General features: G+C 41.5%; 1 protein-coding gene across 1 annotated transcript; it reads left to right on the top strand.

Moving 5' to 3' along the window:
- The first annotated feature begins 6,465 nt into the window (after nt 1-6,465).
- Nucleotides 6,466-10,861, top strand: LOC139287465 (F-box/LRR-repeat protein 3-like). The gene is made up of 6 exons (XM_070908504.1): nt 6,466-6,598; nt 8,023-8,227; nt 8,786-8,950; nt 9,056-9,178; nt 9,587-9,758; nt 10,219-10,861. The coding sequence occupies exons 2-6, from the start codon at nt 8,024-8,026 to the stop codon at nt 10,857-10,859; spliced, it is 1,305 nt and encodes a 434-aa protein (XP_070764605.1). The 5' UTR covers nt 6,466-6,598; nt 8,023; the 3' UTR covers nt 10,860-10,861.
- Nucleotides 10,862-11,187: the final 326 nt, after the last annotated feature.

Here is an 11,187-nt window from a genome sequence, read left to right as displayed (position 1 = left end):
TTTTCACAGCTTACAGCTGGTCCAAAAGATGTCCATTTATATTTAAGCTGTAGAAAAGTATTTGACCACAAGATGGCAGTAATGTGCACAATGTTTAAAACTAATGGGACGTACCACAGGTGAAACATGATGGAAATGAAAGAACGAAAGTAAGGAATGACTGTCAACGAAAATGCTTGTCTCATAATGCATGATATTCCACTGCATATAACTCCTGAACCGTTTTTTAATATTTGGACATTGTGAGAAAACAAAATCCATGGCTTTGATGAAGAACAACTTGATACATGTGGATTGATACAGCTCAGCTTTCTTAACTGACTCCCCCACAGTGCTGGAGTTATGGCTTTAACCTTTTCGTCATGGCCCCCACTGTCAAAAATGGAAAGAAACTGAAGTCAGCCATATTCTATCACAGTGAAGCCCTAAAACTCTTTATAGGCTTGTCATCACAGCTTTTAGTGCTTTCCAAATGTCGTATATGTGTCAGACAACAATAAAGTGCTGGTTGGACCTCATAAATGTTGGCCAGATTGATGCAATTAATGGCAGGTGCATAATGTGTTTGTGTAGCTAAATTATAAGCAGTCACAATCAGGGACATATTCCTAAATATCTGCTGGAGGTGATGCTTTGCTGTGTGGTTCATGTTCACTATTTCAGTGTGAAAAATGGTGTTATCTGAGGTGGCAGAAGACGCATGAATTTCATCATGGAGGAATGAGAGAAAACCCTGACAAAAACTAAACAAGGTTTTGTAAATCTGCTGAACACACAATACACACTCTATGAAGTTAAATCCTTGTGTACCTCCATGTTTTCCCTCACCCTGGAGATGGCACTGCTGTCTCATTGAAGATGCCCATACAGATGTACAGTGATTAACAAAAAAAGCAACTTTGACGGTTGTAACTTCTCTAAGATCAGAAGAAGTGAAAATGAATCCTTACCCTTTCCACACTACAAGTTCTGTATACAATTTTCATCCAAACTAGTTCTGAAAAAGAGAAAATCAGTCCATATTCCCAGAGTCAAGCCTCCATGGACTATAATTTGGACTAAAAGTGTTGCCAGTTTTTGAGTAACACAACAGAAGCAAAAACCAAAAGAACAGAGAAGTGTATCTCCTCAGTTGTTTATTTTTAACTCATTTAAAATTGTCCAACTTTCTTAAACACATCACTGTTGTGGGTTTTTGCTTGTTTCTCTGGTGCCTGTGCTGTTGATGCTAGCCTTCTGTAACTGCAACCCGTTTCTTTAGGGAACTCTGTGCAAACATGGGACTATTTTTCTAACATGGAGATCTGAATATTGTAGATACGGTGGGCTTGACTCACTTTCCATGACAGAAATTCACAGCTTATGCACAGCATCTTTCTGTCTGAACAGTTTAAGTGTAGCTTGCTTAAAAGGCCTCCTAACCATAATTCAAATAATTTAAAAAATACAGTACAGTTGTCTGAAATAAAATGCTATTGTATTTTATAAATATATGTACTGTATACTGGTATGTATATACTGCATTTGTACTTGTTTGTTGCTTTCTAAATCAATGCCAATGTGGATGGGGTGTACAAACTGTAAATCCGTCCCATTTTAATAAACATGAAACTGTATATCAACTCATGGAGTCTAAATTTCACATTTCACACCTAAACGTGATTCCCATGTGTATTTTGGCATGATTATTGTTAGACAGAGTCTTGTGTTTTCCTCTCTGATAATAACTTGACAATGAAGGTCCTGTGGGCTTAATTGTGACAGCAAAAAATGATTACAATTACTCATTCAAAATTCAGAACAAATGTCCCCTGTGAGTGTTAAACTATTACATATGATATGATTATTACAGCATTTTACTGTAGTAGATGGTGTAGTTACTATTGGGTAGTTTAAGTTACATCAATTCTAAATTCATAAACTCATGTTTTTGTAAAATCTCAATCTGTTAAGAACTAAGGCTGTCAAATCATTATAGTTGGGTAAAAAAAAACATAATTTCCCACGTAATTATATGGGAGAAGAATAAAGTAGTATGAAATTAATATACTATTATACTAAGTAAAGTACAAGTACCTCAATTTTGGACTTGAGTCAATGTACTTAGTTAGCTAGCTAGCTAGCAAGCTACTTTCCACCACTGCTAACGTCTTGCAAGCTGGGTTCACGGCTCACATCATGATAAACAAGCACCACAGACGGGCCGTAGAAAAGACTTGCAAAAAGTTTAATCTTTAGTGGCAACATTTTAAAGCCAGAAGTACTGCAGACGCCCTCTGCCATAGAAGCGTGTATGGTGGTTGTGAAATGTGTGCGGGAGGTACTTGCTCAAGGCTGGGCGCCGGAGTTCCTCTTCTGGCTGCCGCATGCCGACTAAGCTAAGCTAATTGCTAACAGCGCTGCCAGAAGCGAGCGGCGCCACCACCGAAGCTACTGTAGCATATCAGAGGTGTCTCCCCCCCCCCGATATTAAAACTCTCCCGACGCCTGCTTCCGCTTTCTCACTTTCACTAAAAGTAAAAAACAAATCAGAGTAACAATTTACTTAAGTGAATAACGCTAAATCTAAATCGGTGATTCCAGTGCATAGAAGATTACTATGGCAACATTAGGGCAAAAATCAAGTTTTCATTTAAAACGTTTGACAATTTCAGAACTAGATACACAAGTACCAGCTCGTGAAAAACAGGACCGTAGCCACTACAACAAAAATCAGGAGGAAAACCTCTGACACATGAAAAGAAGAAATGACAGACATGAGGTAATAACATAAGTTAGATGTTAGAGTCGTTTCTGTCTGTTTGCATGCAATTAATATTTGTTTTGGATTTAACTAATAATGTAGTTTTAGGTAATCTGGGTGTGTAGTTAGCTATATTGGGTGATAATATTGACCAGCTACTTGAGTGATGTAGCTCAGTTGGAGTAAAGAATTATGTAACAAATGTTACAACCATATATTATCATATGTTTAAAACCATATATTATTTTACACATCAACATATATTAATTTCATAAAAAATGTATGTATGGTGACTTATGAACCAATCTAATGGGCAAATATATTGAAGTCCCATCAGTTTAGGTGAGGAATGGCATCACAGGTGGCTTGCCTGGTGACTGCAGGGGACTAGCAAATTATAAGAAGCTGATAATCATGAAGATATGTGCATTTTGAAAACATACAATTCTTTTGTGAATTCATAAAGACAACTTTTTAAATGTGGTATTTACCCAACAGTGTGCTTTTAGAATCTCTTGTTTACAGTAACATCTCTTGATCCCTTTTCTTTCTTTTTTTGTCCTTAGTCTTGCATGTGGACATTCTGGTGAGGAACCGGAAGATATTATAGTTAGTATAATTCAAGATGAAATGGACAGAGGAGAGACTCAAAAAAATCTAATGAAAAGGCTGCGATCCAATTGGCAAGCTATTTTGTTTGGGATTTTGATGGTGCTTTTTTGTGGTGTGACCAGTGTCCTATTTAGTGCGTGGAACAACATCAAGCACTTGCAAATAGAAAACAATCAGCTGAGACAACTTCTGAACTCATCAAACTTCACCTTACTTGGAAGTGAATGTGGACAACTGAAGCTGCTTGTAAATGCAACACTGCACAACTACACCTTGTTGTCTGCTGAAAAGACACAGCTTGGCCTGCTCTTGAAGAACACGTCCCAGGAAAAGACAAACCTGAGCCTGCTCTTGAAGAACACGTCCCAGGAAAAGACAAACCTGAGCCTGCTCTTGAAGAACATGTCCCAAGAAAAGACACAGCTGAGCCTGCTCTTGAAGAACATGTCCCAAGAAAAAACCCATCTGAGCCTGCTCTTAAAGAACACATTGCAAGAAAAGACACAGCTGAGCCTGCTCTTGAAGAACATGTCCCAAGAAAAGACACAGCTGAGCCTGCTCTTGAAGAACACGTTGCAAGAAAAGATACAGCTGAGCCTGCTCTTGAAGAACATGTCCCTAGAAAAGACAAACCTGAGCCTGCTCTTGAAGAACATGTCCCAAGAAAAGACACAGCTGGGCCTGCTCTCGAAGAACATGTCCCAAGAAAAAACCCACCTGAGCCTGCTCTTGAAGAACATGTCCCTAGAAAAGACAAACCTGAGCCTGCTCTTGAAGAACCTGTTGCAAGAAAAAACCCACCTGAGCCTGCTCTTGAAGAACATGTCCCTAGAAAAGACAAACCTGAGCCTGCTCTTGAAGAACACATTGCAAGAAAAAACGCACCTGAGCCTGCTCTTGAAGAACATGTCTCTAGAAAAGACTAACCGGAACCTGCTGTTGAAGAACACATTGCAAGAAAAAACCCACCTGAGCCTGCTCTTGAAGAACATGTCCCAAGAAAAGACACAGCTGAGCCTGCTCTTAAAGAACACATTGCAAGAAAAGACACAGCTGAGCCTGCTCTTGAAGAACATGTCCCAAGAAAAGACACAGCTGAGCCTGCTCTTGAAGAACACGTTGCAAGAAAAGATACAGCTGAGCCTGCTCTTGAAGAACATGTCCCTAGAAAAGACAAACCTGAGCCTGCTCTTGAAGAACATGTCCCAAGAAAAGACACAGCTGGGCCTGCTCTCGAAGAACATGTCCCAAGAAAAAACCCACCTGAGCCTGCTCTTGAAGAACATGTCCCTAGAAAAGACAAACCTGAGCCTGCTCTTGAAGAACCTGTTGCAAGAAAAAACGCACCTGAGCCTGCTCTTGAAGAACATGTCCCTAGAAAAGACAAACCTGAGCCTGCTCTTGAAGAACATGTCTCTAGAAAAGACTAACCGGAACCTGCTGTTGAAGAACACATTGCAAGAAAAAACCCACCTGAGCCTGCTCTTGAAGAACATGTCCCAAGAAAAGACACAGCTGAGCCTGCTCTTGAAGAACCTGTTGCAAGAAAAAACACAGTTGCAAGTGGAGAACAAAGAGCTGCGCATGTTTCTAAATTCAACCCTGGAAAACTGTAAACTTGTGGAAGAGGAGAACAGACAAGTGAACCTGCATCTGAAGGGATCATTGCACATCATCACCGTGAAGTCTGCAGAAATCAAACAGTTGCACCTGCTGTTAAACACAGAACGGCAAACCTCCATGCAGCTGGACGCAGAAAATGAACTTCAACGTTCAATCCTGTTCTCCAACAAGCTGTCCTTCCTCTGGAGTTTCTGCAACAAAAGAACTCTGCAGTGTTCACGTTGCCTTCCCAGCTGGGCCGAGCATTCTTCACGCTGCTTCTTCCTGTCCCCGGAAACACAGAAGTGGGAAGACGCTCGCAGGGAGTGCCTTGACATGGGGGCTGACCTGGCTGTTGTTTTGAATGCTGAAGACCAGGCGTTCTTGACCAACTTGACTTTTCAGTTTGTACAGCAGCACCCTCAAGAAAACTTTCATTCAGCGTGGATCGGGTTGCAGGACATGGTGAAGGAGGACACCTTCTTCTGGGTCAACGGCAACAGAATTCAGTCTGATGTAATTTACTGGATGCATCTAGAGCCAAACAACGCCATAGCCTCGTGGGACAAAGACCAGGCAGGACAGGACTGTGTTGCCATTGTCCCGCCGAGACGCATTGGACAGGAGGACTGGTTAAACTCCTGGGATGATATTGTTTGTGGTGGCAAAAGGCACTTCATCTGTGAGACCACAGCTCTCAGCTTGTCCTGACCTGAGGTGTAGCAGCTACTTTGAGTCCAGAACTCCTGATGTAGGCTGAACTCCTTCTCCCAAAATCTGATGTACATATGTATATAATGTATGTGTATAACTGTATATAGTGTTTTCATAATATTGTGGAGTGTCATTGTTGTAATGTGAATGTTGTCTCATCTTTTACTTAATCTTTTCATTGATGTCATTCTTAATCTTTTGTTAATTCCATTAATGGGCCTACATATTTGGCATATTTTGGTAATCATATTGTCATATTTTAAAGTAAAACAAATGTTTCATCAGAGACTCTTTGGCATGTAGTCCTTGTAGTGTAGTGTACAGCGTATCTCTTTTGGGTATGTTTTTGTAGACTGTTTATTCTGAAATGGGTCATTCTGCAGGAGTACCTTTGATACTTTTGATGCTAATACTTTTGAACGTTTACTTAAGTAAGATTTTGAATGCAGAACCTTTACTTGTACAGTATTTTTATACTGTGGTATTACTACTTCTACTTCGACCTGAGTACTTCTTCCACCGCTGTTGTAACCTGAAAAACAGTTAAATCAAATGTTATGGGGAATACCTCCAGCTGAGTTAAATGACTCCCCCTGCCGACACGTCAATGTAACTGCAGGCCGGCCAGCCCACTGACTCTGCTCGTCATAACAATACAAGCGCCATCTTTAGCTGACAGGCAAACTACTGAAGTAGAGTTGTGGTGGAGCGAAATTAGGTCAGGCGCTCGAAAAACGAATATACGGTTGAAAAACTAGATTTATGAGCTTCTAGTCAGTGTTTGCTAACTTTCCTACACACCGTGCTGTCCTATGGTCCAATGTGTGTGATCGGTCGTCCAGCTAGAACGCAGTTTTCTTGTGTCGGTCCCGGTTGAAGTTGAGTGATCGCCTTTTCTGATAATCAGCCGACGGAGGTGAAAGCCAGGTAAGAGGAATGGGTCGATAACTTCTGAAAACTTTTTTCCAAATGTAACTCTATTAACTACAACTTGTTCGCTAAGTACGGTAGTAAGATGAAACGCTCGGTTCGGCTAAGCTAACTTTCGTCTTGGTTAGCGTTAGCTTGACGTGTTTTTGTTGTAAAGTAACCACCTGTTTTGTCATTAAATGTCGCCAACACCACGCCATTTATTTGCAAAAAGGTGCAACTGAAGGCAGTTTTTGCGAGCTGAAGCTAACTTTTAGCTTATGGATAGTACACCAGACTGTGGTGTTGGTTGAGGCAGAGGGAGGCGTGTCCTTTTACAATGTTTTCGTTGTTGGGTGAGCAGAACCAGTGGAAATACATCTTGTTATTGACACTCTCTGGGTCTGGGAAACACTCAGAAAGTAAACACCACAATGATCAGAGGACTGTCTTCCAAAATACTGACCATTATCATTTTTGCGTGCATGATCTGGTACTTGTTCAAATAAACACGCACTGCATCATATCAGTATGACTAATACTGATATAATAAGCAAATTATTAGACATGCTAAAAACAGTATTAATGTTGCTTTTTAAAAGCTGGTAGAATGAGTGGAAGATATACAAATCTGTCATGGTATATGTAATGCTATATTGTGATATTGATATATATTGTGATATAGCACATTGTGGAAAACCAATAGAGAAACAGTTAAAGGACAAAACAACTTGACAGGACTGTCAGTTTCTGGCTAATCCAGTGAATTAAATAACAATGGCCAAATAAAAGAGATAAAGAATAGATACCTCAGCAGAATATATGACACACACACACAAATACCAGATAATTGGCATTGGCTTAAAAAATATTGGTGTCAATACTTGTTTCAGCCATTATTGTGGGAGAAATCTGATTTGTGTTAATTTTGATAGCAAATAGCATGTCATATAAAAGATATTATGCCATTGATAAGTGTTAATATGTAGAGACTGGGTTTTCACGCAGCAAACCTGTAGTGCTTTAATGATTAATTGATTAGTCTAATTAACGAGTAACAATTCTGTTAATTGTCATGAAGTCAGAACATTTTTTGGTCACAGCGTCACAAATGTGAGGATTTGCCGCTTTACTCTGTTTCACATAATTGTGAATTGAATTACGCCAAGAAATAATTGATAGATTGACTGATAATGAAAATAGTTGCAGCTCTACAACCATGTATCATTTCACTGATATATACTCAATATGTGTCAGCATGCATCAACCTACCAGACATGAACTGCAAGCTTGTTAAATGTAGGATGAATGGTATAACATTTAGTCTGCCAAGCACGTCAGGTCTGGTGATGAAGAGGCCCTGCATAAATAATACTGCTAATCAAGAGTTCCTTTCCCCATTAAGTTAACTCAGCCCAACCATCTGGATTTTGTTTACCCAGGATGAAACGAGGTCTGCCAGGGAATGAGCAGGAGGACGGAGGTGGCACCAGCGCTGGGTCTCGGGAGACTCTTAAACGGTCCCGCAAGCAGAGGAGGGAGAAAGATATGGAGGAGGAGGGAGCCCGCTGGGAGTGTCTGCCACAGGAGATCCTGCTCCACATCTTCCAGTACCTGCCTCTACTGGATAGGGCTTACGCTTCTCAGGTACCCATGTAATAATGAGCCATCAGTCACTACACGGGAGGGCTAACAAGCAACTTTTTCTTTTCAATCCAAATGGTCAGATGGTGGCTTGTAAGAACTCACTAGTCATACCTGTTAAATAGGGTGACTCCTAGCTTTGATGCAGGACTGTCATACGTCATTTCTTATCTTATTTAAGACTGCAGTATTTATCCTGGTCTGCTTGAAATAACGAGGCAGGCTGCAAAATAAATGCAATATAGCTTTTGTTAACAATGAACCAGGGAGGGACAAACACACACTCATACCTGGTGTTTTTCTGTCCCAACAAGTGTACTCTTGAAATATGTGCTGGAGTGAAGGCCAGGGAAAATTAATTGTTTCTTTTTCTCTCCTGTGAGTCACATTTTGTTCGTTTTAATATGTTATTATGTAGGTTGAGGAAAACTTGAATCATCTTTCGTTTTGTCAGTTTTGAATAACTAAAGTTATGGTCCTTAAGCTTAACCAAATAAGGAATATTTCTGAAAGAGACAGATGACTTGAATCAGATTTGGATTTTTTTTGGTGTCACAACAGGTATGCCGGGGCTGGAACCAGGCTTTTCACATGCCAGAGCTGTGGCGGTGCTTTGAGTTCGAGTTGAGCCAGCCAGCCAGCTCCTCCCTGAAGGCCACACACCCAGACCTCATCAAACAGATCATCAAAAGGCACTCCAACCACCTGCAGTATGTCAGCTTTAAGGTATGATCCAAGTGATGAAGAAAAGTGTGCAGTGATGGGAATTCTTGCGCTCTGTTCAAGTTAAAGTGTCTCTGGGTTTTCATTTTCTCTCTCCGTGCTGCTCAGGTGGACAGCAGCAGAGAGTCTGCAGAGGCAGCGTGCGACATCCTCTCTCAGCTCGTGCATTGTTCTTTGAAAACATTGGGGCTCATCTCCACAGCCAGGCCCAGCTTCATGGAGCTGCCCAGGGTCAGCCTCAGCAAGATAATTATTTCTGTTATTGTCTTTATCTGCAGGCAAAGCTTAGACGCTACATTGTCTTAACAGTCACCTGATGCCACAAGTTTTAGATTACTGTTACAATTACAACAGCATTACAACATTTTCTTTATCAGGGTTTCAGCACTCAAACATGAGCTTCTCTGAACTGTAACATACTGTAAAGATGTAACTCACCAATTCACCAGTTTAAGGATGCACATACACCCAGAGTAGTGTGAAATGAAAGGGCAGTAATGCATATGTACAGTGGAACTAGATGGCAGTTGCTAGCTACGTCTGTATGTCAAATGTCTTGGTAAATAAAACTTTAGAGCTACCATGTTCACTAAAGACAAGGGGTGACTAAGTGTTCCTCTCTTTTGCTCTGGTCAACAGTCTCACTTCATCTCAGCTCTGACAGTGGTTTTTGTTAACTCCAAATCCCTGTCCTCCCTGAAGATCGATGACACACCGGTGGACGACCCCTCCCTCAAAGTCCTGGTGGCCAATAACAGAGACACCCTCAAACTGCTGAAAATGAGCAGTTGCCCTCATGTTTCACCTGCAGGTACTGACAAATAGAAGGAATGATAGAGATTAGGGATCTTAATGGTTAATAATGATTGACTAATTATTGGTAAGAGAAATTATAGCTGACACTGAACATCTGTCCCCCCCCCGTGATGTTTTTAGTAGCTGGACTTGTATATTAAAGCACTTTTATTAGCAGAGTTAATTGGGCAGAGGTGACTTAGAAGACATGAATGTAGATGGAAGGTGGTATTTATATTTTAGATTGATAGATATTTTTTTTCAATAAATCACTGTTCCTAAATGTTACAATAAAATCAGCTGTAAGTCTGAAAGCTACAGGGAGACAGAACAGTGTCGGCCGATATTGCTTCATCTTTTTTGTCTGTCCTCCGCCTTAAACAGGCCGTGTAGCTCTATAGTCTCCTTTACTCCTTTACTTTACTTTACTTTACTTTACTTTACTGTGCTTGACTTTACTTTCCTCTCTGTCCCAGGCATCCTGTGTGTGGCTGATCAGTGCCACGGCCTGAGAGAACTGGCTCTCAACTACCATTTGCTGAGTGATGAACTTCTCATCGCCCTCTCCTCGGAGAAGCACGTTCACCTTGAGCACCTTCGCATCGACGTGATTAGTGAGAATCCTGGCCGACAGTTCCACACCATCAATAAGAGCAGCTGGGACGCCATGGTGAACCACTCTCCTAAATTTAATCTAGTCATGTACTTCTTCCTCTATGAGGATGAGTTTGGCCCTTTCTTCCGCGATGAAATCCCTGTCACGCATCTGTACTTTGGCCGCTCTGTCAGTAAAGACGTGCTGGGCCGCGTCGGGCTCACCTGCCCGCGTCTGGTCGAGCTGGTGGTGTGCGCCAACGGGCTGCGGCCGCTGGATGAAGAGCTGATCCGCATCGCCCAGCACTGCACGCAGCTGTCGGCCATCGGCTTGGGAGAGTGCGAAGTGTCCTGCAGCGCCTTTGTGGAGTTTGTCAAGATGTGTGGAGACAGGCTGACGCAGCTATCCATCATGGAGGAGGTACTGGTTCCAGATCACCGCTATGGGCTGGATGATATCCACTGGGAGGTGTCGAAGCATTTGGGTCGCGTCTGGTTCCCAGACATGATGCCTACCTGGTAGAGCTCTGGGAGAAGATATAAGTTATGTCCAGGTATTTTTGAGTGTTGCTTGGAGACCTACATTTTTTGAAGATGCCCCTCATCTTTCTCCTGTTTTCGAGAAAGGCCCTTTCCCAGGCACCATATGTATGCTTTTCTCCCTGAATACGTGAAGAAATTTGAATCACTTTGAATTATCATCCAGCTCGCCATGCCGTTCCATGTATACAATTTTTATATTTATATGTATATTTTAATCTAAATGTATTTGTCTTATTGTCTTTCATAACATTTAGCACCTTGTTCTCTGAGCCCTTTCTCAACGGCTGACACTCATCAGATTGCTTAGG

Source organism: Enoplosus armatus, chromosome 1, assembly GCF_043641665.1.
Source record: "Enoplosus armatus isolate fEnoArm2 chromosome 1, fEnoArm2.hap1, whole genome shotgun sequence".
Taxonomy (NCBI): Eukaryota; Metazoa; Chordata; class Actinopteri; order Centrarchiformes; family Enoplosidae; genus Enoplosus; species Enoplosus armatus.
The sequence above is the reverse complement of the archived record's forward strand: the minus strand, read 5'-3'. Positions and strand labels throughout refer to the sequence as shown.